Raw genomic sequence first — 25,914 nt, forward strand, 5'->3', positions numbered from 1 at the left:
CAGCTTTTACTAACAGAGATTTATTAAATTTAAACAGCTCCCTTTTTCGTAGCTTCTGGAAGGGAATTCTCTTCGTTTCAGGATTATAGGGAGCTTCAGCAATAACCTGTTCCATCCTACAGCATATGTCCTTGTTTCTCCTTGGTCTTTGCACTAACACAATTATCTTTTTCTCATGTGCTTAACTTTTCTGAGATGGCAGTGGGAATCTATTTCTTTAAGCGCCTTCTCAAGTTGCTGAATTAAGACAACTTTTTTAAACCTGAAATTAAAGAGGTATTCCATTCACCAGAGGATACCTACAGGATCTATGAGATGTAAGAGGTAGAGTGGATACAAAATAGAATTTACCATCTACATGCAAACAGAAAATGCATCCTCATTGAAAGATACAAACTAGAAAAATACAAAGTGAGTCAACTGAGGGCCCACATACACTCCCAGATTTTGATAAATTTGGAAGCCTCCATGGTATTGGAAGAAAGTGTTAGAATAAGATAGTATCAACCTAAATGCCTGTGGAAATAGCATGAACTATGATTGAGGGCCAGGGATTAGGAGGAACAAACCATGATTTTTTCCTGCCCCTGTCCCAAATTGGGCGCAAGTGCTTAAAACAATAGCACAGTTCCTTTTTGCACTCACCTTGCTGCTTCCTTGATGGTAAATTCAACAAATTGTCTCTTGACTTTCATAGATCCTTGTACCTCTTCAAGCAAAATGAAAATTCTTTCATAATCTGAAGATATTTTAAAAATTAGTATTTCTACAATTACAAAAATGAAATATACCTCAATCTTAGTGCATCCACTACCACAGTATACATTTTTCATGGGCTACAATGTTACATAGTGTTTGTGTTTTGAATGCTTAAATCACGACATCTGTATATTACTAAGGAAACTATTGTGAACACTAACAAAGGAAAACAAAACACTTAAGCAGACATATTAGCAATTTTCAGTGAAATTAAAGTAAAGCCATGCTAAATTATATATAGATCCAATTCAGCCAAACAATGAGCTCAAGAGGCAGCTCAATTCTGTTCTAAATCATAGAATGAGACACTTCTCATGCTTTCATTGATAGACATTCTTGCAGTACTTACTTTGCCCAAACCTTCGAACTTCTTTCATTAATTGATATTTTATATCATCATTAATTTTCTTTGCCATGGCAGGAGATATTTGTGGTGTATTTGGCACAGTTTCCACCGAAGACATTGCTGTAACTGGTGGGTCACCTGCAGAGACACTGTAGTTTTTGGTGCCTACCGCAAATTCATTACTATCAGGTTTGTAAAGCAGCTCATCTTTGCTGAGACTTGTGAAGTCGTGAGAGAAAGAATCCAATGCATTGGGTGGCATACGATGTCCTGTCATATTTATCAGCTCTGGTGAATCAGAATTTGACAGGAAGCCATCAGGAGGGGTTTGATCATTTTCCATCTCCTCCTCCTGGATATCGTGAATGACAGTAGCATCTGGAATCCAAATGAAAAAATTGAGCTGTGAGATAAGTGCATTAGGTCACCCCCACAGTATATCCCTCTGATGCCCAGTTTCTAGGGAGTTATCTCATGAAGCAAGAGGATACACCAGGTGGTGATCCAAGACCCCTCAAACTAAGTTCGAGTAAGATAATACAACAAAACCACCTTCTTCCCTGCAGGACACTATGCATGCATATGGAAACCAAGTAGGACAGTACAACCAATACACAAACATACACAGATCCCTGGTACTTCTGCATGAAATACCAGCTCCTGACAGATTAATACAACCAGGTGGAACCGCTGACAAGGAGTTATCAGGTGCCTGTTGGCCATTTGTCATCTTCTCCTCATGGACATTGTGAGTGGTGGTGACATCTGGAAACAAAATGAAGAGGTTGAGCTGTGAAGTAAGTGCATAATGACAACCCCACAGGGATATCCTGCTGATGCTCAGTTTCCAGGACGTTACCCCATACAGCAGGAGGATACACCAGGTGGCAATCAGAGACCCTGAAATTGAGGCAAGCAAAAGTAATACCGCAAAACCACCTTCTTCCCTTGATGACACTATGCATGCATATGGAAATCAAGTAGGAAAGTACAACTTATAAGAAAACATACACAGATCCCTGGTACTCATGGCTGGGATGTTAGCTCCTGCTATATTAATAAGCCATGATGGAGGGGTTAACAAGAAGTTATGAGATGCTGGTTGGCCGTTTTTTATCTTCTCTCCACGGACATGGTGAGTAACGGTTGCATTTGGAAACCAAATGAAGAGATTGAGCCGTGAGGTAAGTGCATTATGTCAACCCCATAGGTATATCTCTCAGATGCTCAGTTTCTAGGAAGTTATCAATGAAAGAAGGCAAGGATATGCCAGGTGGACATATGATACCCCTCAAACTGAGGCTAGGAAAGAATATACAACAAAATTACCTTCTACCATTCATGAAAATATGCCTGCTTAGGGAAACCAAGTAGGACAGCACAACTAATAAGCAGACATACACAGATCCCTGGTAATCGTGGATGAAATTCCAGCTGCTGCCATATGACGAAGCCATGGAGGAGCAGTTGACAAGATGTTACCAGGTGCTGGTTGGCTGTTATTTATCTTCTCTTCACGGATGTTGTGAGTGACTGCAGCATCTGGAAACAAAAGAAGAGGTTGGGCTGTGAGGTAAGTGCATTATGTCAACCGCACAGACATACCCCTCTGATGCTCAGTATCTAGGAAATTATCTCATTAAGAAGGAGGATATACCAGGTAGCAATCTGAGAACCCTAAAATTGAGGCCTGAAAAGGTAATACAACAAAACTACAGTCTTCCCTCATGACACTATGCATGCATATGGAAACCAAGTATGACAGTACAACAAGTGAATAAACTTACACTGATCCCTGGTACTCATGGATGAAACACCAGTTGCTGCCATATTAATAAGTGCTGGTGGAACAGTCGAGAAGACATTATCGGATGCTGCTTGGCCATTTTTAATCTTCTCTTCATGGTCATTGTGAGTGACGGTAGCATCTGGAACAGAAATAAAGAGGTTAAGTTTTGAGTTAAGTGCATTATGTCAACCCCACGGGTATATCTTCCTGATGCTCAGCTTCTAGAAAAGTATATCGTAAAGCCGGAGAGGATATGCCAGATGGCCATCTGAGAACACTCCAATTGAACTCATGAAAGATAATACAACAAAACCACCTTCTCCTATTCATGACACTAGGCATGCATATGAAAACCAAGTAGGACAGTACAACTGAATAAGCAAACATACACTGATCCCTGGTACTCATGGCCGGAATACCAGCTGCTGTCAAATAAGTAAGTCCTGGTAGAACAGTTGACAAGTCATAACTAGGTTGTGGTTGGTTATTTTCCATCCTCTCTTCATGGACATTTTGAGTGACGGTAGCATCTGGAAACCAAATAAAGAGGTTGACTTGTGACGTAAGTGCATTATGTCAATACCACAGGTATATCCCTCTGATGTTCAGTTTGTAAGAACTTGTTCCGTAACACAGGAGGCTATAACAGGTGGTGATCTGAGACCCCTCAAATTTAGTCCAGAAACGATCATGCAAAAAAACCACCTTCTTCCCTGCATGACACTGCATGCGTATGGAAGTCAAGTAGGACAGTACGACTAGTAAACAAACATACACTGATCCCTGGTACTCAGGGGTGGAATACCAGCCCCTGTGACATTCATAAGCCCTGCTGTAACAGTTGACAATAATGTATCAGGTGCTCTTTGCTAATTTTTAATCTTTTCTTCACAGTCATTGTGAGTGATGGTAAAATCTGGAAACCACATGAAGAGGTTGAGCTGTGAGGTAAGTGCATTATGTCAGCCCTACAGATATATTCCTCTGATACCCAGTTTCTAGGAAATTATCTAAGAAAGCTGGGGAGGATATGCCATGTGGACAACTGAGATCCCTCAAATTGAGGTTAGGAAAGAATATACTACAAAACCACATCTACCCTTCATGAAAATATGCATGCATATGTAAACCAAGTATGACAGTACAACTAATTAACAGACATACACAGATCCTTGGTAGTCATGGATGGAATACCACCTGCAGCCATATGACCAAGCTGTGGTGCAACATTTGATATGACCTTATCAGTTTGGGGTTTGCCACTTTCCATCTTCTCTTCACGAACACTGTGAGTAATGGTAGCATCTGGAAACCAAAGGGAGAGGTCAAGCTGTGAGGTACGTGCATTATGTCAACCCCACCGATATATCCCACTGATGATGAGTTTTTAGAAAATTATCCCATAAAGCAGGATAATACATCATATGATGATCTGAGGCCCCTCAAATTGAGGCCAGGAAAGATAATTCACAAAACAACCCTCTTCCCTTCATGACACTATGCATGCATATGGAAATCAAGGAGGATGGTATAACTAAAAAACACACATACACAGATCCCTGGAACTCATTGCTGGAATACTAGCTCCTGCCATATTAATAAGCCCGGATAGAACATTTGACAAGACGTTATCCTGTTTTCGTCGGCCATTTTCCATCCTTGCTTCATGGACATGGTGATTGACGGTAGCATCTAGAAACCAAATAAAGAGGTCGAGCTGTGAGTTAAGTGCATTATGCCAAGCACACATGTATATATCCCTCTGATGCTCAGTTTCTAGGAATTTATCACATAAAGCAGGAGGATATACCAGGCAGCGATCTGAGACCCCACAAATTCAACTCACGAAAGACAATACAATAAAACCACATTCTTCCATTTATGATACTGCATTCATATGGAAACCAAGTAGGATAGTACAACTAGTAAACAAACATACACTGATCCCTGGTACTCATGGGTGGAATACCAGCTCCTGCCAAGTTAATAAGCTCTGGTGTAACAGCTGACAAGACGTTATCAGGGGTTGGTTGGCTGTTATCTTTCTTCTCTTCACGCAGATTGTGAATGATGGTAGCATCTGGAAACCAAATGTAGTTGATGAGCTGTGAGGTAAGTGCAGTATGTCAATCCCACAGGAATACCCCCTCTGATGCTCACTATCTAGGAATTTATCTCCTAAGGAACTAGGATATACCAGGGAGCAATTGAAAACCCTAAAATTGAGGCCAGAAAACATAATACAACAATACCGTCTTCTTCCCTTGATGACAATATGCATGCATATGGAAACCAAGTAGGACACCACAACTTGGTTGTAACAAGTAAACAAACTTACGCTGATCCCTGGTACTCATGGCTGGCATATCAGCTGTTGCCAAATAAGCAAGCCCTGGTAGAACAGTTGACAAGGCGTTACTAGGTAGTGGTTGGTTATTTACCACTCTCTCTTCACAGACATTGTGAGTGATGGTAGCATCTGGAAACCAAATGAAAAGCTTGAGCTCTGAGCTAAGTGTATTATGTCAGCCCTACAGGTATATCCCTCTGATGCTCAGGGTCTAGGAAATTAACTCATAAAGCAGGAGGATACAGCAAGTGATGATCTGAGACACCTCAGATTGAGCTCATGAAAGAGAATCCAATAAAACAACCTCCTTCCCTTTATGACACTGTGCATTCATATGTAAACCAACTAGGACACTACAACTAGTAAACAAACATACACTGATCCCTGGTATTCATGCCCGGAATACCAGTTGCTGTCAAATAAATAATCACTGGTTGAACAGTTGACAATACGTTATTAGGTTGCGGTTGGTCATTTTCCATCTTCTCTTCACAGACGTTGTGAGGGACGGTGGAATCTGGAAAACAAATGAAGAGGTTGAGCTGTGAGTAAGTGCATTATGTCAGCCCCACAGGTATATCCCTATGATGCTCAGCTTCTAAGAAATTATTGCATAAAGCAGGAGGACATGACAGGTGGTGATCTGAGATCCCTCAAATTGAGCTCAAGATAGATGGTACAACAAAACCTCCATCTCCCCTTCATGACAATATGCACGTATATGGAAACCAAGCAGGATAATCCAATTAACAAGCAAACATACACAGGCCATTGGTGCTGATGGCTGGAGTACCAGCTCCTGCCACATTAATAAGCCCTGTTGAAGCAGTTGACAAGATGTTATCAGGTTGGGGTTGGCCCTTTTCCATCTTCTCCTCAGGGACATTGTAAGTGATGGTAGCATCTGGAAACCAAATGAAGAGGCTGAGCTGTTAGGTAAGTGTATTATGGTAACCCCACAGGTATATCCCTCTGATGCTCAGTTTCTAGGAAATTATCTCATAAACAGGAGGATATACCAGGTTGCCATACGAGACCCCTGAAATTGAGGCCAGGAAAGACAATACAACAAAACCACCTTGTATGCTTTTTGACACTATGCATGCATATGGAAACCAAGTAGGACAGTAATACAAATAAACAAACTTACATGGATCCCTGGTACTCATGGGTGAAATACCAGGAAAGACAATACAACAAAACCACCTTGTATGCTTTTTGACACTATGCATGCATATGGAAACCAAGTAGGACAGTAATACAAATAAACAAACTTACATGGATCCCTGGTACTCATGGGTGAAATACCAGTGTCTGTCATATTAATACGCCGTGGTCGAAGAGTCAACAACACGTTATCAGGTGCTGGTTGGACATTTTCCATCTTCTGTTCACAGACATTGTGAGTGACTGTAGCATCTGGAAACCAAAGGAAGAGGTTGAGCTGTGAGGTAAGTGCATTATGCCAACTCACAAGTATATCCCTCTGGTGCTCAGTTTCTATGAAATTATTTCATAAAGCAGTAGGATATATCAGGTGGTGATGTGAGACCCCTCAGATTTAGGCCAGAAACGATAACACAACAAAACCACCTTACTCCCTTCATGGCACTATGTATGCATATGAAAACCAAGTAAGACAGTACAATTTATAAGTGGACATACAGAGATCTCTGGCACTCATGGCTGGAATAGGAGTTGCTGCCATATTAATAAGCCCTGTGGGACCAGTTGACAAGACGTTATCAGGTTGGGGTTGGCCATTTTCCATTCTCTCTTCATGGATATTGTGAGTGACGGTAGAATCTGGAAACCAAATGAAGAGTTCAAGCTGTGAGGTAAGTGCATTACGTCAGTGCCACAGGTATATCCCTCTGACGCTCAGTTTCTAGGAAATTATCCCATAAACCAGGAGGACATATCAGGTGGTGATTTGAGACCCCTGAATTTTAGGCCAGAAAAGATAATAAAACAAAACCACCTTCTTCCCTGCATGACACTGCATGCGTACGAAAAACAAGTAGGTCAGTACAACTAGTAAACACACACTGATCCCTGGTACTCAGGGGTGGAATACCAGCCCCTGTGAAATTCATAAGCCCCGCTGTAATAGTAGACAAGAATTTATCAGGTGCCATTTGTTCATTTTTTATCTTCTCTTCACAGATAGTGTGAGTAACAGTTGAATCTGGAAAACAAACGAAGAGTTTGAACTGTGAGGTAAGTCCACTATGTCAGCCCAACAGGTATATCCCTCTGATGCTCAGTTTCTAGGAAATTATCTAAGAAATCAGGGGAGGATATGCCAGGTGGCCATCTGAGACCCCTCAAATTGAGACTAGGAAAGTATATGCAACAAAAGTGACTTCCACCTTTCATGAAAATATCCATGCTTATGGAAAACAAGTATGACAGTACAACTAATTAGCAGACATACGCAGATCCCTGGTACTCATGGATGGAATACCAGCTGCAGCCATATGAACAAGCTGTGGTGGAGCAGTTGACAAGACTTTATCAGTTCGAGATTGGCCATTTTCCATCCTCTCTTCACGGATATTGTGAGCGATGGTAGCATCTGGAAACCGATGGAACAGGTTGAGTTGTGAGGTATGTGCATTATGACAATTGCACCAGTATATCCCACTGATGCTCGGTTTCTAGGAAATTATCCCCTAATGCAGGAGAATACATCATATAATGATTTGAGTCCACTTAAGTTGAGGTCACGAAAGATAATTCAACAAAACCACCTTCTTCCCTTCATGACATTACGCATGCATATGGAAACCAAGGAGGACACTACAACTAATAAACAAACACACACAGATCCCTGGTACTCATCGCTGGAATACCAGCTCCTGTCATATTAATAAGCCCTGATAGAACATTTGACATGACATTATCTCATTGGGGTTGACCATTTTCCATCCCCTCCTCATGGACACTGTGATTGACAGTAGCGTGTGGAAACCAAGTGAAGAGGTTGAGCTGTGAGGTAAGTGCATTATGTCAACCCCACAGGTATATTCCTCTGTGTTCAATTTCTAGGAAATTGTCTAAAAAAGCAGGGGAGGATATGCCAGCTGGCCATCTGATACCCCTCAAATTGAGGCTAGGAAAGAATATACAACAAAACCACCTTCTATAATTCATGAAAATATGCCTGCTTATGGAAACCAAATAGGACAGTACAATTAATAAGTAGACATACACAGATCTCTCATACTTATGGATGAAATTCCTGCTGCTGCCATATTACCAGGCCATGGTGGAGCAGTTGACAAGACGTTATCAGCTGCTGGTTGGCCGTTATTTATCCTCTCTTCACGAATGCTGTGAGTGACTGCAGCATCTGGAAACCAAATGAAGTGGTTGAGCTGTGAGGTAAGTGCATTATGTCAATGGCACAGGCATGCCCCACTGATGCTCAGTATCTAGGAAATTATCTCATAAAGAAGAAGGATACACCAGGTAGCAATCTGAGAACCCTAAAATTGAGGCCAGAAAAGATAATACAACAAAATCACCTTCTTCCCTCACGACACTATGCATATATGGTGCGTAGTGGAATCCTCGTAGGACAGTATAACAAGTGAGCAAATTTACACTGGTCCCTGGTACTCATGGATGAAATACCAGCTGCTGCCATACTAATAAGCACTGATGGAACAGTTGCAATGACATTATTGTGTGCAGATTGGCCATTTTTTACCTTCTCTTCATCGACATTGTGAGTGATGCTAGCAGCTGGAAACCAAATGAAGAGGTTGAGCTGCAAGATAGGTGTGTTTTGTCCCATCCTCCCCCAGAGGGACAGCTATGTATTAATCAGGTTCTAAAGAATTATTTATTTCATGAAACAGAAGGATTTACCACGTGGAAATCTCAGATCTTGTGACAGAGATCAGGTCAGATAATACAATAAAACTACCTTTTTACCTCTTGGCATAATGAATATATGCAGTAAAGAAGTACGACAGCAGAATAAACATTCACAAGTTTTTGTATTCGTCATTTTGTATCATCTTGCTGCCCTTTAGACAATTCTCACTTGATATTATTTGTATAGTTCACCTATAAATGCCATGCTGTGCACAGCAGGAAGCCAGACTAAGTGAGCCCTCCTTAACCTGCCTCCTTTCTACCCCAAATACTCTGAGAAAATACACGTGGCTATTGGAGTTGAACACTCTTATCTCCACTCCATCATCACACATCTGTATTTTTATATGATTCTACAGATCCTCCCTTTTTATCTAGAAAAAGTGACTTTCTTTTCACTCCAGGTCTGACGCCTCTTTCATTTATTCATCATCTGTGGCAGGCAGCATGCCAGGACCCAGGGATCAGCAGTAAACAGCCCAGGGAGCAACGTTCCCTGCCCTTGTGGAGCTCACATCCTCATGGGGCAGTCAGACAGTACATGCACAATGAGCAAATGAAACAAGCAGCATTGGGCTGGTGTTGGAAAAGCAGTCCACAGGCCTGTGGGAGACAGCAGCAGAGGGAGCCCCCGGGGCTGCAGCTGGTTTGGCAGAGGCTTCTGAAGAAGTGCCATTGGGCAGGGCTTGGAGAAAGAAGCAGAGCCTCCTGTGCAGAGGCAGAGGGAGAGTTCCAGGCTGCAGTGAGGCCAAGGGTAGGGAATGGAGTGGGGATGGACCGGGCACTACAGAGGTGAAGGACAGAGGCAGAGAGAGCCAGGAGGAAATGGATGGGACCCATGTTAGGAGAGGGTGACAGAGGCCAGGCCGTGCAGAGGCTTGGAGACCAAAGCCGGTTCAGGGTCCGTTCTGAGTGCTTAGGAGAGATGAGGATGGGTTTTCAGGAGGGACATGGCATGATGTGATTTACGTGCTGAAATAATTATCTAGCCACAGGGTTAGAGAGTATGCGATAGATGAGCGAAGATTAGAAACACAGAGCTAAGAAGGCATTGTACTAGCCTGGAGACAGATCACGGCAGCGTGCACTGGAGGCATAGAGAGAAATGGTTGGATGCAGAATTTATACTGGGCATCTACTGCTGGACTTGCTAAGAAATGGGAAATGAGAGAGTAATAAAAGAATCATGAGATAACTCATAAGTGACTTTAAGTATTTTGACTAGAACTGCTAAGTAAAAGTACACCAGGGGTGTTCAGGAGGTGTTAGGCAACCGACCATGAGAGCTGAGTGCTGCCAACTCTTCCTGAATCTGGTTCAGTGACCTTATGTTGACAGCTTGAACTAGGCCATGGTGGGATTATTTGCCCGATGGATAGCTGCAAACTGTAAAAACCAGGATTCCTCAATCCCCCATACCTGTGAACAGCTGGTTGTTACACATTTGTGGATGTTTCACCTAATGGACAGTATCTTTAATTGAAATAGTGAAAGATAAAAGTAGAGTATTTTTGGAGAGAGGGAGGTCAGAAATTTGAGCATGTAGAGTCAGTTGAATTTTACATGCCTATTAGACACCCAGTAAAGATACCGCGAGTGTAGTCGTATTTGAGTCTGGATTTCAGGAGCAAGTTGTAGTGTAGAAGTATAATGGTGAGAATTCTTATAGTGTGAATCATTTAAAATTCTAAGACAGCATGGCATCGCCTAAGGAGATAGTATATTGAAGAGAAGAGAGTCTAGGATTAAGCTTTGGGGCTCCGAAATATTTAGAGGTGGGAAGGGAGAGGAGAAAAACAAAAAAGAGAAGGAAAATGAGTCTCTAGTAACAGGGTAAGAAATCCAGGTGTCTGGGGACCCAAGAAGCTTTCCGTGCAGGAGGGAGTAAACAACTGTGTCGCATGCTGCTGAGACATTAACGCCAAAGTGTAGCAAACACTGGTGACCTTGATGATAGTAGTTTCATTGGAGTACACTAAGAAGCCAGACCACACTGGGTTAGAGCGGAATGTGAGGACAGGCAGAAAGTGAGCAGACCCATCCTCTTGTTGAGCCCACCATCTCCTTCTGCCTCAGGAACCTGCTTCATTCATCTAACGCTTGCAACAACTCCAAATTGTTGCACCTAATTAGAACCTTGCCCTTCCACTTGCAAATGTGCTCGTATCTGTTCATCCCTCAAGGACATGACTACAAATGTCCTTTGACATGGTTGAGGCCCAAAGATTGGATTCCCCCTCACCTTCCTGTTTGTCTAACCACGAGGACATACTCTTCCTTCTCTTAGATGAAGAGTGTCTCTTGGATTTTCTGGAATGCTTCTTTTTGCTTTGATGCCCTGTTGCAACCAGATTTACTTCATCACTCCTCATTTGCTGAAAAACATCAGTGAACATATTCCATTAAAGACAAATCCAACCACTGCAAAGTCACAGTCTTCATATGCATACACAGCCATGCATTTATATCATTAATGTAAGTTTTAGTCACAGGTCAAAGATTTCTCATCCCTGAACATACACGATGCTCTCAGAAAAGGCAAGCTAATTTTAATCAAGTCTCAGTGAAACAAGGGAAGGTAAAATGCAAGGTGTTATCCAAAGTCAAACATGGTACAGTCATGATAAATCAGAATGCTTGGGGAATGAGTGGCTTTCATCATCCAAAGGTATAAACATATGGTTATCTCTCTCATGAAGTACACATCATTTTGTCTCAGCCCTTGTTAGGGGAGAAAAAAAAAGAAATACCTTTTTTATCTTTTAGTGCTTTTTTTTTTTTTTTTTTTTTTTTTTTTTTTTTTTTTTTTTTTAGACGGAGTCTTGCTCTGTCGCCCAGGCTGGATTGCAATTGCATGATCTCGGCTCACTGCAAGCTCTGCTTCCCCGAGTCACGCCATTCTACTGCCTCTGCCTCCCGAGTTCCTGGGACTACAGGCACCCGCCACCACGCCCGGCTATTTTGTATTTTTAGTAGAGACGGGGTTTCACCGTGTTAGCCAGGATGGTCTTGATCTCCTGACCTCCTGATCCTCCCACCTCGGCCTCCCAAAGTGCTGGGATTACAGGTGCGAGCCACCACACCCGGCCTCTTTTAGTGCTTTAAAGTTAGTTATTAACCAATACTCATTAATACTTTATTAGATGATACATATAGATAATGAAGGGTAGGATAGATTGAAAAGATAAATTTTCCCACCTCCAACCTTATGGAGATTCCAATATGTTGATCTTGGAATCAGGCAGGGGTAGGGCGTGCTTTACAATGTTAGTGGTAAATAAAACATGAAAATGAAGGGTATAGTATGTATGTTAACTAAAAGCTGTTTTCATCAAAGGATAACCCAAGAATATGTTCCTGCCTACTAGAGGTACCAAGAAGAGCTGGTAATATTACTACTGAAACTATTCCAAAAAATTAAAAAGGAGGGACTCCTACCTAACTCATTTTATGAGACCAGCATCACCCTGATACCCAAACCTGGCAGAGATACAACAAAAAAAAACTTCAGGCCAGTATTCCTGATGAACATCGATGCAAAATCCTCAATAAAATACTGGAAAACTGAATCCAGCAGCACATCAAAAAGCTTATCCCCCATGATCAAGTTGGCTTCATCCCCGGGATGCAAGGTCATTTCAGAATAGGCCAATCAATGAATGTAATTCATCATATAAACAGAACTAAAGACAAAAACCACACGCTTATCTCAATAGATGCAGAAAAGGCCTTTGATAAAATTCAACATCCCCTTATATTAAAAGCTCTCAATAAACCAGGTATTGAAGGAACATACCTCAAAATAATAAGAGCCATATATGACAAACCCACAGCCAATATCATACTGAATGGGAAAAACCTGGAAGCATTACCCTTGAAACTGGCACAAAACAAGGATGCCCTCCCTCACCTCGCCTATTCAACATAGTATTACACGTTCTGTCCAGGGGAATCGGGCAAGACAAAGAAATAAAGAGTATTCAAAAAGGGAGACAGGAAGTCAAATTACCTTTGTTTGCAGATGACATGACCCTATATCTAGAAAATCCCATTGTCTCAGCCCAAAAGCTTCTTAAGCTGATAAGCAATTTCAGCAAAGTCTCGGGATACAAAATCCATGTGCAAAAATTGCTAGCATTCCTCTACACCAAAAACAGGCAAGCAGAGAGACAAATCATGAATGAACTCCCATTAACAATTCCTACAAAAAGAATAAATTACCTAGGAATATGGCTAACAAGGGAAGTGAAAGACCTCTTCAGAGAGAACTACAAACCACTGCTCAAGGAAATCAGAGAGTAAATAAATGAATGGAAAAACATTCCATGCTCATGGATAGGAAGAATCAATATTGTGAAAATGGCCATACTGCCCAAAGTAATTTAGAAATTCAATGCTATTTCCATTAAACTATCATTGATATTCTTCACCAAGTTAGAAGGAGCTATTTTAAAATGCATATGGAACGAAAAAAGAGCCAGAATAGCCAAGACAATCCTAAGCAATAAGAACAAAGCTGGAGGCATCACGCTACCTAACTTCAAACTATACTACAGGGCTACAGTAACCAAAGCAGCATGGTGCTGGCAGAAAAACAGATACATGGACCAATGGAACAGAATAGAGAACTCGGAAATAAGATCACACGGTGATAACCATCTGATCTTCGACAAACCTGACAAAAACAAGCAATGGGGACAGGATTCCCTATTTAATTAATGGTGCTGGGAGAACTGGCTAGCTGTATGCAAAATTTGAAACTGGGCTCCTTCCTTACACCTTATACAAAAATTTACTCAAGATGGATTAAAGACTTAAATGTAAAACACAAAACTATACAAACCCTAGAAAAAAAAATAGGCAATACTATTCAGGACATAGGCACCGGCAAAGATTTCATGACAAAAATGCCAAAAGCAATGGCAACAAAAGCAAAAGTTGACAAATGGGATCTAATTAAACTAAAGAGCATATGCATAGCAAAATAAACTATCATCAGAGTGAATAGACAGCCTACAGAATGGGAGAAAACTTTTGCAATCTGCCCATCTGACAAAGGTCTACTATCCAGAGTCTACAAGAAACTTAAACAAATTTACAAAAGAAAACCAAACAACCCCATTAAAAAGTGGGCAAAGGACATGAACAGACACGTCTCAAAAGAAGATATTCACGCGGGCAACAAAAATATGAAAAAAAGCTCAACATCACTGATCATTAGAGAAATGCAACTCGAAACCACAATGAGATAACATCTCATGCCAGTCAGAATGGCGATTACTAAAACGTCAAAAAACTACAGATGCTGGCAAGGCTGTGGAGAAAAAGGACTGCTTTTACACTGTTGGTGGGAGTGTAAATTACTTCAACCATGTGGATGACAGTGTGGTGATTCCTGAAAGATCTAGAGGCAGAAATATCATTTGATCCAGCAATCCCATTACTGGGTACATACCCAGAGAAATATAAATCATTCTATTATAAAGATACATGCACGTGTATGTTCATTGCAGCACTATTCACAATAGCAAAGATGTGGAATCAACCCAAATGCCCATCAATGATAGACTGGATAAAGAAAATGTAGTACATATACACCACGGAATACTATGCAGCCATAAAAAGGAATGAGATCGGCCGGGTGCGGTGGCTCACGCCTGTAATCCCAGCACTTTGGGAGGCCGAGGCAGGCGGATCACGAGGTCAGGAGATCGAGACCATCCTGGCTAACACGGTGAAACCCCGTCTCTACTAAAAATACAAAAAAAATTAGCCAGGCGTGGTGGCAGGCGCTTGCAGTACCAGCTACTCGGGAGGCTGAGGCAGGAGAATGGCATGAGCCCGGGAGGCAGAGCTTGCAGTGAGCCGAGATCATGCCACTGCACTCCAGCCTGGGCGACAGAGCGTGACTCCGTCTCAAAAAAAAGAAAAAAAAAAAAAAAAAAGGAATGAAATCATGTCCTTTGCAGAAACATGGATGGAGCTAGAAGCCGTTATCATCAGGAAACTAACGCAAGAAAAGAAAACCAAACAGCACGTGTTCTCACTTATAAGTGGGAGCTGAATGATGAGAACACATGGACACGTCGGGCAGGGCAACACACACTGGGCCTGTTGGGGGAGGAGTTGGGGGAGGGAATGCATCAGGAAAAATAGCTACTGGGTGCTGGGCTTAATACCAAGGTGATGGGTTCATAGGTGCAGTAAGCCACCATGCCACACGTTTACCTATGTAATAAACCTGCACATCCTGCACATGTACCCCAGGACTTAAAGTAAAAGTTGAAGAAATAAAGAATATGCTCTTGCATTAAATATGCAGGAGCATATTTAATGAAAATTATATTCAAATATATAATTTTGATTAAAAAATTTTCCAAACCATTTTCATTTCCTATAAAAGCAGAGTGGAGAATGTGTGAAAACATTTTTACTGAACATTTACTACCCTCCAGGTACTGTTCTCAATGCTTTACATGTATTAACTCAATCCTTGGCCAATCCCTATGAGTGAGGTGTGATTCTTATGACTATTGTTAAAAAAGAGAAAATAAAGGCACAGAAAATTAAGGAAAAGCCTAATTAATTGAGGAGTTTTGGGAATGTGGTGGAATAACTTTAGTCTGGTTTTGTTACAGAAGAGATTATTGCCTAATTGTGTCCTAGTGCAGATGCAATTCCCTTTGTCTTCATGTTTTAATGGTGAAGTTAGTAAGTCTCTCTCATACACAACACAAAACTCACATTAAGATCTCCATCAGGACAATCCAATCATGGCAACATCACCTAGTGCTTCATATTCCACGAGGAATACTTAGTCATTTTTTTAGGCAGAGCACTAGTGACTTGGATAACAGAAAGAGAGACTGTAGACTGCAATCTCGATATTAAAGGAGTTATTGTGGGGAGTGGGAAAGAATATAGACTCTGGAGTCAGAAAGATATGCGTTCAAACCCTGGCTCTACCTCCTATCATGTGTCACATGGGGCAAGCCATTTGACCACTGTCAGCCTTGATTTCTTATTAAAGGGTAGATAGTAATACATATCTGCAGAACAACTATGAGCATTGAATGTGATAATTAAAAACATCAGTTCGGCCAGGTGCGGTGGCTCATGCCTGTAATCCCAGCACTTTGGGAGGCGAGGTGGGCGGATCACCTGAGGTCGGGAGTTCGAGAGCAGCCTGTCCAAAATGGAGAAACTCTGTCTCTACTAAAAATACAAAAAATAAGCTGGGTGTGGTGGCGCATGCCTGTAATCCCAGCTACTCAGAAGGCTAAGGCAGGAGAATCACTTGAACCCGGGAAGTGGAGGTTGCGGTGAGCTGAGATCGTGCCATTGCACTCCAGCCTGGGCAACAAGAGTGAAACTCCATCTCAAAAAAAAAAAAAAAAAAAGATATAAATAAAATAAAATAAAATAAAATAAATCAGTTCCTAGTACAACCAATCCACTCTTGGATCAAAAAGTTCCCATTTTATGTTCACATAAGAGTTCCTGTGTCATATTTTATCTTTTAAATCAAGAGAATTAACACATATAGTTTATATTCATCTTTCCAATGAGAAAATAATTATACGAAGAATGTCACAATTAGGGCAGAAATAGAAAGAGTTATCTTACCTGCCCATCATTTGTAAACACATAGGCAGCAGCATGAAGTTCCTCAGGTGGAGTTGGTTGACTCGTTTGAAGTGGAGAAGCCTGCATCTGCAGATAGTCCTCATAATTAACTATGTGTGTTACTAGAACACTTTGATTTATAACTGGAACGTAACTGGCACATAAATTGGCGCTATACAGCTGAAATATATGATCCTCTTGAGAGTACATGATCACAGATTGTCTTAGCAATGTGTGCCTTGGTACCAAACAGAGTTTAGAATCTCATGTCTAGAATCTATATCATGTTCCATGATCTAGAATCATCTCCCTTTACCTAAGTCATGACTCAGTCCACCATCACTACTTCCTGTAGGTTCACACCACTAGGTTAGGTTAAACAAGTCCCTTATGCCTCCACCCCAGTTTGAGAATGGGCTGACCTTCCTTATACCACCATCCCAACTAAAAATCTATAATTCTAAATATTAATACTTTAATATTTAGAATGCCAATTTTCACTGAATTCCACAAGTTCATTTTTTCAGACTTAAAGGATAAGTATGTATTAATGAGCATATACACTGTTCTAGTTATCCTACCTGCCCATCATTTATAACCACATAGTCCAAAGTATAAAGCTCTTCACCTAGAGTTAGCTGACTCGTTTGAAGTGGAGGAACCAGCATCTGCAGATATTCCTCATAGCTAACTATGTGTGTGTGACTAGAACACTCTGATTAAAAACTAGAACATAAATGGCAAATAAATTGGCACTATTCTTCCCACTGGAAGGGTGTAGGCTCCATGGCATTCTCTTATCATCCAGGGAACGCTGGGTAGTGGGCCTAACCCTCTTTGGATAATTTGATTAAATCTACAGATATTTTTCCCTGGGAAAGTACCTTTACACACAAACTTGGTGTACAATTTTAGAAGTGTGACCAGCCTAAGATCTGTTTAATTTAGTGGACAGATGACCCCACTTAAAATCACCAAAGTGGGGGTAAAGAGGGTTTGTAAACTGTTGCCAATTATCCTGGATACTATCAATTTTGTTATTTCCATATAAACAAGGAATTCTCTGCTGAACTCACAGCAGTAAGCAGTGTGATATAGTATTCGTGTGTGCAGTCTCTGGAATCTGAGAGACCTAGGTTCTGTCACTTTTCCAGCTGGTTATACCTGGGAGAGCTACTTAAATGTACACTCTAAGATTCTATTTCCATAAAAAGGGCATAAAACAGTATCTAACTCATGGTGCTCTTATAAGGATTACCAGAGATAAAGCACAAAGAGGATAGTGTATGTGCTGGTTAATACATACTTTCCTTTAAGTTAAAAAACAAACAAACAAACAAACTTGTGGGATTTAGTGAACATGGGCATTCTCTATATTAAAACATTAAAAAAATAAACTGCTCATGCAATAAACAGCTTCCCACAAACTAGACTTGATATTTTCAAAATCAGTAAAAGCCCGGCACAAAAGAAAACTTGTTTGGTTTCAGCACACCGAATTTCCTTCTGGTTAACTGGTCGAAATGACTGCTACTTGCAATATCATAAGCATTTCTACATGTCTAACATTTCAAATCTTCCTTTGCGAAACAAATCTTTTGTTATTCCTGAAGTTTTAAACTGATGTATTTAATACAAGCAAGCAGAAGGAGGGGAATGATGACAATTAGAGTAGAAGAAAATCAATGAAATAAGAAACAGAAAAATCAATGAAATCAAAAGTTGGTTCACCGAAAAGGTGAAAAAAAAATCTAACAATCTTTTAGCTTGACTGACCAAGAAAAATAGAAAGGACTACACAGATTATCAAAATCAAAAATGAAAGGGGGGTTATTAATACTGACCTTACAGAAATTAAAAGGAATACATTATGAACAACTTTACGCCAACAAACTAAACAACTTAGGTAAAATGGAAAAAATTCTTGGAAGACAAATTACTGACTCAAGAAGAAACAGGCTGGGTGCAGTGGCTCACGCCTGTAATCCCAGCACTTTGGGAGGCCAAGGCAGGCGGATCACCTGAGGTCGGGAGTTTGAGACCAGCCTGACAAACATGGAGAAACTCCGTCTCTACCACAAATACAAAATTAGCTGGGCGTGGTGGCGCATGCCTGTAATCCCAGCTACTTGGGAGGCTGAGGCAGGAGAATCACTTGAACCCGGGAGGCGGAGGTTGGGTGAGCCAAGATCATGCCATTGCACTCCACCCCGGGCAACAAGAGCGAACAACAAGAGTGAAACTCCATCTCAAAATAAATGAATAAATAAATAAATAAATAATAAGTAGAAAATCGACTTAGGACTATAGCATGAAAAGAGATTTAATTAGTAATTTAAAATCTCCCCAGAAATACAAGCCAAGCCAAGATGGCTTCGCGTGTAAATTCTATCAAACATTTAAGGAAGAAATAATACCGGTACTTAGCAATGTCTTCCAAAAAATAACGGAGGAACACTACTTCATTCTATGCGGCCAATATTACCCTGATATCAAAGCCAGAGAAATATATCACAAGATATATTTGCCTGTCAGCTCCAAATTCACCCTTTTATCCCGCTGTGTGAGAAGGTTCTGTGTTCCTCTGCCTCTGCCCGCTGTGCAGTTGATAGTGAAGGCCACCTGTAGAGAGCACCAGAGAGTCAGCTAAGGGGAGAGCTGCGCTTCCTGGTTCTCCCGCTGGCGCCAGCGGTCCTGCTGAGCGCAAAACTTCTCTTCCGGACTCTGGCGCCCCACACAGGTTCCCAGTGTTAGGCTGGGGCAGGTCACGCGATAGCGGTCAGCTTCCCTTCCTTCCATCCGCCTTGAGCCTTTCCGGATTGGTGCTTCTGGTGAGACGCCTCCCCATGAGCATCACTCCCAAGCACGCGAGGGGGCACGTTTCCCATAACTCCCAAAAGGCAAGTTTCTAGAAAGTTACAACAGTGGGGAGGCGCCACAACTTCACTGCCATTTTGAGAGGTGCTGCCGCCCCTCCTCTGGCAAGGTCAGGACTTCAGGACTGTGAGTGGGGCAGTTTTTCCCTGGATGCTTTAATTTCGCCCGGGAAAGTGTCCTTTTTCCTCAGAAAGTGTCTTTTCTGAGGTGTTCTCTGTCGGGTGTGTGGTAGGGTTCCCTGGGAAAGTGGCTCCACTCTGAGGACACCGCCATGGGCGCCTGTGTCAACCATGGGGGAGCGTTTTCCTTGGGCACCCCATCTCGGCTGTGTTGCGGGTCCGGGGGGCTTTTCTTGGGGGCTCCCTCACTCATGCGAGGGGCTTTTCCTGCTGAAATGACCTAAGCCCAGGGTTGGGGACCCTGCCTTGGTTGCCTGTGTCAGCCTCGGGTGTGGCCGTGTTTCTTCCCTGCTCGGTGGCAGCCCTGAGGGGGGACTCTGCCTTGGGAGCTCTGTCTATGTTCAAGGGCCGGGGTGGTGGTGGCTGTGCCCTGGACACATGATCACAGCCCTATGGGGTCACCCTCTGTCGCGGGCTTTACCTCAGCCTGTGAGGGACTCTTCCTTGAGTGCTGTTCTCGGCTGTGGGGCACATTTGTCCTTAGATGTTGCTCGCTCTCAGCTAGGATGTGTTGGCTTTTCTTTGGTTCTGCTTATCCCTGATGGGGACGCTTACCAGACGCTTTCTCTTGGTGCTGGGTTTTTCAAATTATTATCTGTGGGTGCTGTCTCCTGGTGCTGTCGGGGAGTGGGGTGCTGTTCCTTGGATTCTCTGAGCCTGTGGTGGGACTCGGGGAACTCTTGTGTCAGCCACGAGGGTGCCCAGCTGACCTTGGGAGCTCTGTCTCACCCCAGGGTTGGGTGCTTTTCCTTGGTTGGTTCTCAGTCCTGAGGGAGCTCTTCCCCGGGATTCTATCTGACCTTTCAGCCATAGCCTCAGATGTCTGTGCAGGAATCGGGGTCCAGAAATGTTTGAAGGTTCCAGATTCGCCACATGCACACAACTCACTGTGCAATTATTCTTTCATTCCAGCCACTCTTTGGGAGTGTAGTGATCTCTCCTTATGTCTACACTTGCAATTTTGTGCTAATTAATGAGATTGAGCACCCTTTTTTAAAGTGTTCATTTATCGATTTTTGATTGTTTTTTGGGCTCCCAGGCTCGCTCGATTCTCGTGCCTCAGTAGCTGGGACTACAAGCGAATGCCACCAAGCCTGGCTAATCTTTGTATTTTTTAGTAGAGACGGGGTTTTGCCAAATTGCCCAGGCTGGTCTCGAACTCCTGGACTCAAGTGATCTGCCCAATTTGGCCTCCCAAAGTGCTGGGATTACAGGCGTGAGCCACTGCGCCCAGCTATTTATTGTTTTTTTTTTCGGAGCACTTTTTCATGTGTTTATTGGTCATTTAACCATGTCTTTTAGGAAGTTCCCTTTGAGGTCTCTTCTGCCAAATTTTATTGAGATGTTTGTATTTTAAAAATGGATTTGTAGTTTACATATATTCTGGGTTTCAGTTATACACACATGCACACAGGCATATATGTACATGTATTAAAATACATATGCAATTTGAATGTCTTCTACAAATCTGTTTTGCTTTTACAGTATCTCAATAATGTGTTTTAGATGAACAGATTCTCTTAATCTTATTAATCAGTCTTGTTTATGGCTAGAGCTCTTTATTATTTTAAGTGAAAATCTTTGCCTCCCCCAATGCCATGACGATAATATTCTAAGTTTTCTTCTAGATCTCCTATTCACCTCAAATAAATTTTCATGGAATGGAGTAAAGTCAGAGTCCGGGTATATTTTATGTGATTACTAAAGGTATATTTGAGTATGACTCTTATGATATGCGTATTCAGCTTTTCCCCCCAAATTTTATTGTGATGTTTGCTTTTAAAATTGATTTGTAGTTCTGGATATACTCTGGATTCCACTCAGTTGTTGCCAGATACATATATATGTATATATATAAAATATTATATTATATATATTATATATATTTATATATGATTAATGTATATTTTTATATATAACCTATCCTATACATTATATAATATGTAATCTACATTTATGCTTTGCTTTTCCACTCTCTTAAGAGTGTCTTTTGAGGAATAGAAGTTTTACATTTAATTATGTCTAATTAAACAATGTATTCTTTATGGTTAGAGCTTTTTTATCCTAATCAAAAACACCTTGGCCTATTCTAAAGCTGTAAAGCTAATATCTTATATTTTTTACTGGATTCACTATCTATCTTTAATAATGTTTTCTGCAGTGGGATGGGGTAAGAATCAAAGTTTGTATTTTCCCTGCATTTATGAAGTGCATTTATTAAAAGCACTAGTCTTTCCACAATGATTTACAGGAGCTCTCCTGTGGTAAATCTAGCTATTTTCCATTTCCAGATTGTTTCTGGCCTCTGTGTCCTCTGCCCTTGGTGTATTTACCTGTCATTGCTCCAATACCACACGGTTTTAATTACTCTACCTTTATAGTAAATCTCATATTTAGTAGTGTGTATTTACCAACTTAGTTCTTTTTCTTAAAGATTGTCTTAGCTTTACCAAATCTTCGATTTGCATATACTTAAAACAATTATCTGTTTGTCAATTTTCAGAAAAAATTTTGTTAACACGGTGGAATTTTAAATGATTGGTATGTTCATTCTGAGAGAATTAACAATAATGTCTCTTAATAATGTCTTCCATTCCATGGAAAGTAAACCAAAGTGCCAATAAAGGCACGCCTTTTTATCAAGCAATTCAAGTCAAGTCAAAATCAAAACTAAAATTATCAAGCAATTCAAGTCAAGTCAAAAACAAAAACCAAAGGGCTGGTACAGGTACACCGTGGGTGATCTGGCCATGCTTCCACTCAAATGGAGTCGGCAAGTTCCAAAGACCAGTCTTACCAAGTTTTAGATGTCCAGACTTAAAGTGCCAGTTCCTTCCTGGTGTTCAGCCACTGCGTTGATCCTCCGCGGGGGCCTGCTGTGCACTGCTCTGACAAGGCGTTCCACAGGGGCAAATGCCTACCCCGGAGCGCTCTCAGGATCCACATCGCTCAAGCTGGCCAGAGTTCCCAGCAGGGATGCTCTACAGGGCAGGCATGAGCTGCCTAAGGGGCTGCCTCGACTGTCCGTTAATCAGGAAACCAAGAAATGTAGCAGGATGAGCCGCAGACAAAACTCCTCAGGCACCGGATTAAAGAAGGAAGTGGTTTATTCGGCTGGGAGCATCGGCCAACTTGCGTCATAAGAGCTGAGTTCCCCGAAAAAGAAATTCTTGGCCTTTTTAGAGGCTTACAACTTTAAGGGGTCCACGTGAAAGAGTCGTGATAAATTGAGCAAGTGTGGGAAATGTGACTGGGGGCTACATGCAGCAGCTAACAGAACAATAAGTTTTACAATGCTTTTTTTCATACAGTGTCTGGAATTTAGAGATAACACAAGTAGTTTAGGTCAGGGGTTGATATTATTATTACTTTTTTTAACTCCTAGGGCTGGGTGGTGGTGCCAAGGTTGTCTGGCTATTTATTTTACTTTTTTTTTTTTTTCCAACTTTTTGCTTTCTTTCTTTCCTCCTGTCTTGTGAACTAGGCAAGGTAGGGGGAGGAGGGCAGCAGGAGTAGTAGTGGTCTCCTTCCTTAGCGGGACTACAGGTGCGTGCCACCACACCTGGCTAATTTTCTGTATTTTTAGTAGAGACGGGATTCACCATGTTGGCCATGCTGGTCTTGAACTCCTGACCTCAGGTGATCCAGACACTTCGGCCTCCCAAGGTGCTGACATTACAGGCGTGAGCCACTGCGCCCGGTCGGGGTTGACTTTAAAAAACAACCCCCTCAAATGAAAATTTCAGTTTGTTGTTGTTGTTGCTTCTTTTTCTTTCTTTTTTTTTTTTTTTTGATGGAGTCTTCTGTATGGTCTGGGATGGAGAGTGCACTGGCACGATCTTGGCTCACTGCTACCTCCACCTCCTGGGTTCAAGCGATCCTCCCACCTCAACTTCCCAAGTAGTTGGGACCACAGGTACACGCCACCATGCCCAGCTAATTTTTGTGTGTGTGTTTTTCTGGTTGGTAGGTTGCTCTGTAGAGCCGGGGTCTCACTATGTTACCCAGGCGATTTCATCCCACTGTGTGAGAAGGTTCTGCATTCCTCTGCTTATGTTGCTGTGCAGTTGTTACTGAAGGTCGCCTGTAGAGGGCGCCAGAGTCAACGAAGGGGAGGGCTGCGCTTCCTGGTTCTCTGGGGCACGAGGCTTCTCCTCAGCACTCTGGCGCCCCCAACAGGTTCCCAGTGTTCGGCTGGGGCAGGCACGCTGTGGCTGGCTACTTCCCTTCCTCCCATCCCCCTTGGGCCAAACAGGATCGGTGCTTCTGGTGAGACATCTCCCCATGCACATCACTCCCTGGTGCCCTAGGGGGCACATTTCCCACAACTCCCAGAGGGCAGGTTTCTAGAAAGTGCCACCAGTGGGGAGGCGCCACAACTTCACTGCCATTTTGTGAGGTGCCGCCGTCTCTCCTCCAGCAAGGTCAGGACTTCAGGACTGTGAGTGGGCAGTTTTTCCCTGGATGCTTTAATTTCGCCCTGGAAAGTGTCCTTTTTCCTCAGAAAGAGTCTTTTCTGTGGTGTTCTCTGTCCGGTGTGTGGGAGGGCTCCCTTGGGGAAGTGGCTTAGCTCTGGGGACACCGCCATGGGCGCCTGTGTCAGCCGCGGGGGAGCGTTTTCCTTGGGCACCCCGTCTCGGCTATGTTGTGGGGCCAGGGGGCTTTTCTTGGGGGCTCTTCTTGGGGGCTCCCTGTCGGTGATGGAAAAGGCGACTTTTCCTGCTGAAATGACCTGAGCCCGGGGAGTGGGGGCCATGCCTTGGTTGCCTGTGTCGGCCTCGGGTGCCGCGGTGTTTCTTTCCCGCTCAGTCGCTGTCCTGAGGGGGACTCCGCCCTGGGGACACTATCTGTGCTCATGGAACGTGGTGGGGGTGGCTGTGCCCCGGACACATGATCGTAGCCCTGTGGGGTCACTGTCGGGGGCTTTATCTCAACCTCTGGTGGACTCTTCCTTGGGTGCTGATGTCGGCCGTGAGGCGCATTTGTCCTCGGATGTTGCTCGCTCTCAGTTACAATATGTTGGCTTTTCTTTGGTTCTGCTTATCCCCGTTGTGGACGCTTACTGGATGCTTTCTCTTGGTGCTGGGTTTTTAAAATTATTATCTGTAGGTGCTCTCTCCCGGTGCCGCCGGGGAATGGGGTAATGTTCCTTGGATTCTCTAAGCCTATGGTGGGACTCAGGGAGCTCTGTGTCAGCCATGAAGGAGGCCACGTGACCTTGGGAACTCTGTCTCGACCCAGGTTGGGGTGCTTTTCCTCGGTTGGTTGATCGCAATTCTGACGGAGCTCTTTCCTGGGATTCTATCTGACCTCTCAGCCACAGCCTCAGGTGTCTGTGTGGGAATGGGAGTCCAGAAATATTCAAAGGTTCCAGCTGTGCCACATTTGAACAGTCGCAGTACAGTTAGTCTTTCATTCCAGCCACTCTGATGGGTGTGCAGTGATCTCTCCTTATGTCTACACTCGCATTTCTCTGCTGATTAATGAGATCGAGCACCTTTTTAAGAAATTGTTTTTATTTATTGATTTTTGTTTGTCTTTTGAGACGGGGTCTCCCTTTGTCACCCAGACTGGATTGCAGTGCCGCCGCACCCAGCTATTTATTGTTTTCTTTTTTTTTTTTTTTTAGCACCATTTTATGTGTTTATTGGTCATTTAACTATGCCTTTTATGAAGTTCCTTTTCAGGTATTTTCCCCCAGCTTTTACTGAGATGTTTGTATTTTAAAAATGGATTTGTAGTTTCCATATATTCTGTATTTGAGTTATACGCACAGGCACACAGGCGTATATGTACATATATAAAAATACATATACAATTTTAGTATCTTCTATAAATCTTTTTTGCTTTTACACGATCTCAATAATGTGTTGTAGATGAACAGATTCTCTTAATTTTATTAATTAGTGTATTATTTATGGATAGTGCTTTTTATCATTTTAAGAAACATCTTTGACTCACCCGATGTCATTACGATAATATTCCTTTTTTTAAAATTATACTTTAAGTTCTGGGATACATGGGCAGAACGTGCAGGTTTGTTACATAGGAAGACACATGCCATGGTTGTTTGCTGCACCCATTGACCCGTCATCTACATTAG

At 42.4% G+C, this 25,914-nt stretch overlaps 2 protein-coding genes across 9 annotated transcripts in view; one reads left to right on the top strand and one right to left on the bottom strand.

Moving 5' to 3' along the window:
• LOC129135417 (sarcoma antigen 1) lies at positions 1-22,861 on the bottom strand. Of its 4 annotated transcripts, none has more exons than XM_054676334.2 (20): positions 22,609-22,861; positions 16,756-16,842; positions 11,372-11,504; positions 8,459-8,599; positions 7,682-7,822; positions 6,910-7,050; positions 6,523-6,663; positions 6,008-6,148; positions 5,621-5,761; positions 5,233-5,373; positions 4,834-4,974; positions 4,446-4,586; positions 4,059-4,199; positions 3,284-3,424; positions 2,893-3,033; positions 2,507-2,647; positions 1,730-1,870; positions 1,109-1,483; positions 646-739; positions 1-262 (listed from the first exon to the last, which is right to left on the bottom strand). In XM_054676334.2, the coding sequence occupies exons 2-20, from the start codon at positions 16,840-16,842 to the stop codon at positions 163-165; spliced, it is 2,763 nt and encodes a 920-aa protein (XP_054532309.1). In that variant the 5' UTR covers positions 22,609-22,861; the 3' UTR covers positions 1-162. The 4 variants fall into 4 exon arrangements, with proteins under 4 accessions (XP_054532309.1, XP_063660947.1, XP_063660946.1 ...); XM_063804877.1 differs by lacking the exon at positions 22,609-22,861 and adding an exon at positions 19,303-19,379 and having other exon boundaries at positions 8,507-8,599; XM_063804876.1 differs by lacking the exon at positions 22,609-22,861 and adding an exon at positions 19,303-19,379.
• Positions 19,473-25,914, top strand: part of LOC738391 (cancer/testis antigen family 45 member A10) — a 12,542-nt gene continuing 6,100 nt past the window's right edge. Inside the window, exon 1 of one of the 5 annotated variants that reach the window (XM_063804878.1) lies at positions 19,473-19,655. In XM_063804878.1, the coding sequence (XP_063660948.1) occupies positions 19,602-19,655 (54 nt within the window). In that variant the 5' untranslated portion in view covers positions 19,473-19,601. The other 4 variants (XM_024353132.3, XM_024353133.2, XM_024353131.3 and 1 more) reach the window with 4 other exon arrangements.

The sequence above is a fragment of the Pan troglodytes genome, chromosome X (genome assembly GCF_028858775.2).
Source record: "Pan troglodytes isolate AG18354 chromosome X, NHGRI_mPanTro3-v2.0_pri, whole genome shotgun sequence".
NCBI lineage: Eukaryota > Metazoa > Chordata > Mammalia > Primates > Hominidae > Pan > Pan troglodytes.

What these genes read in the sequence shown, in the direction of transcription:
- LOC129135417 (XM_054676334.2), bottom strand. Translation starts at nt 16,842, where the DNA reads ATGCAGGCTTCTCCACTTCAAACGAGTCAACCAACTCCACCTGAGGAA. An exon ending in GTGGTTAGACAAACAGGAAG is followed by an intron (nt 8,600 to 11,371) that starts GTGAGGGGGAAT and finishes TTTGGTTTCCAG; the next exon opens with ATGCTGCAGTCACTCACAGC. An exon ending in CATAAGTATGAGAGATCTGT is followed by an intron (nt 7,823 to 8,458) that starts GTATGTCTACTT and finishes ATCGGTTTCCAG; the next exon opens with ATGCTACCATCGCTCACAAT.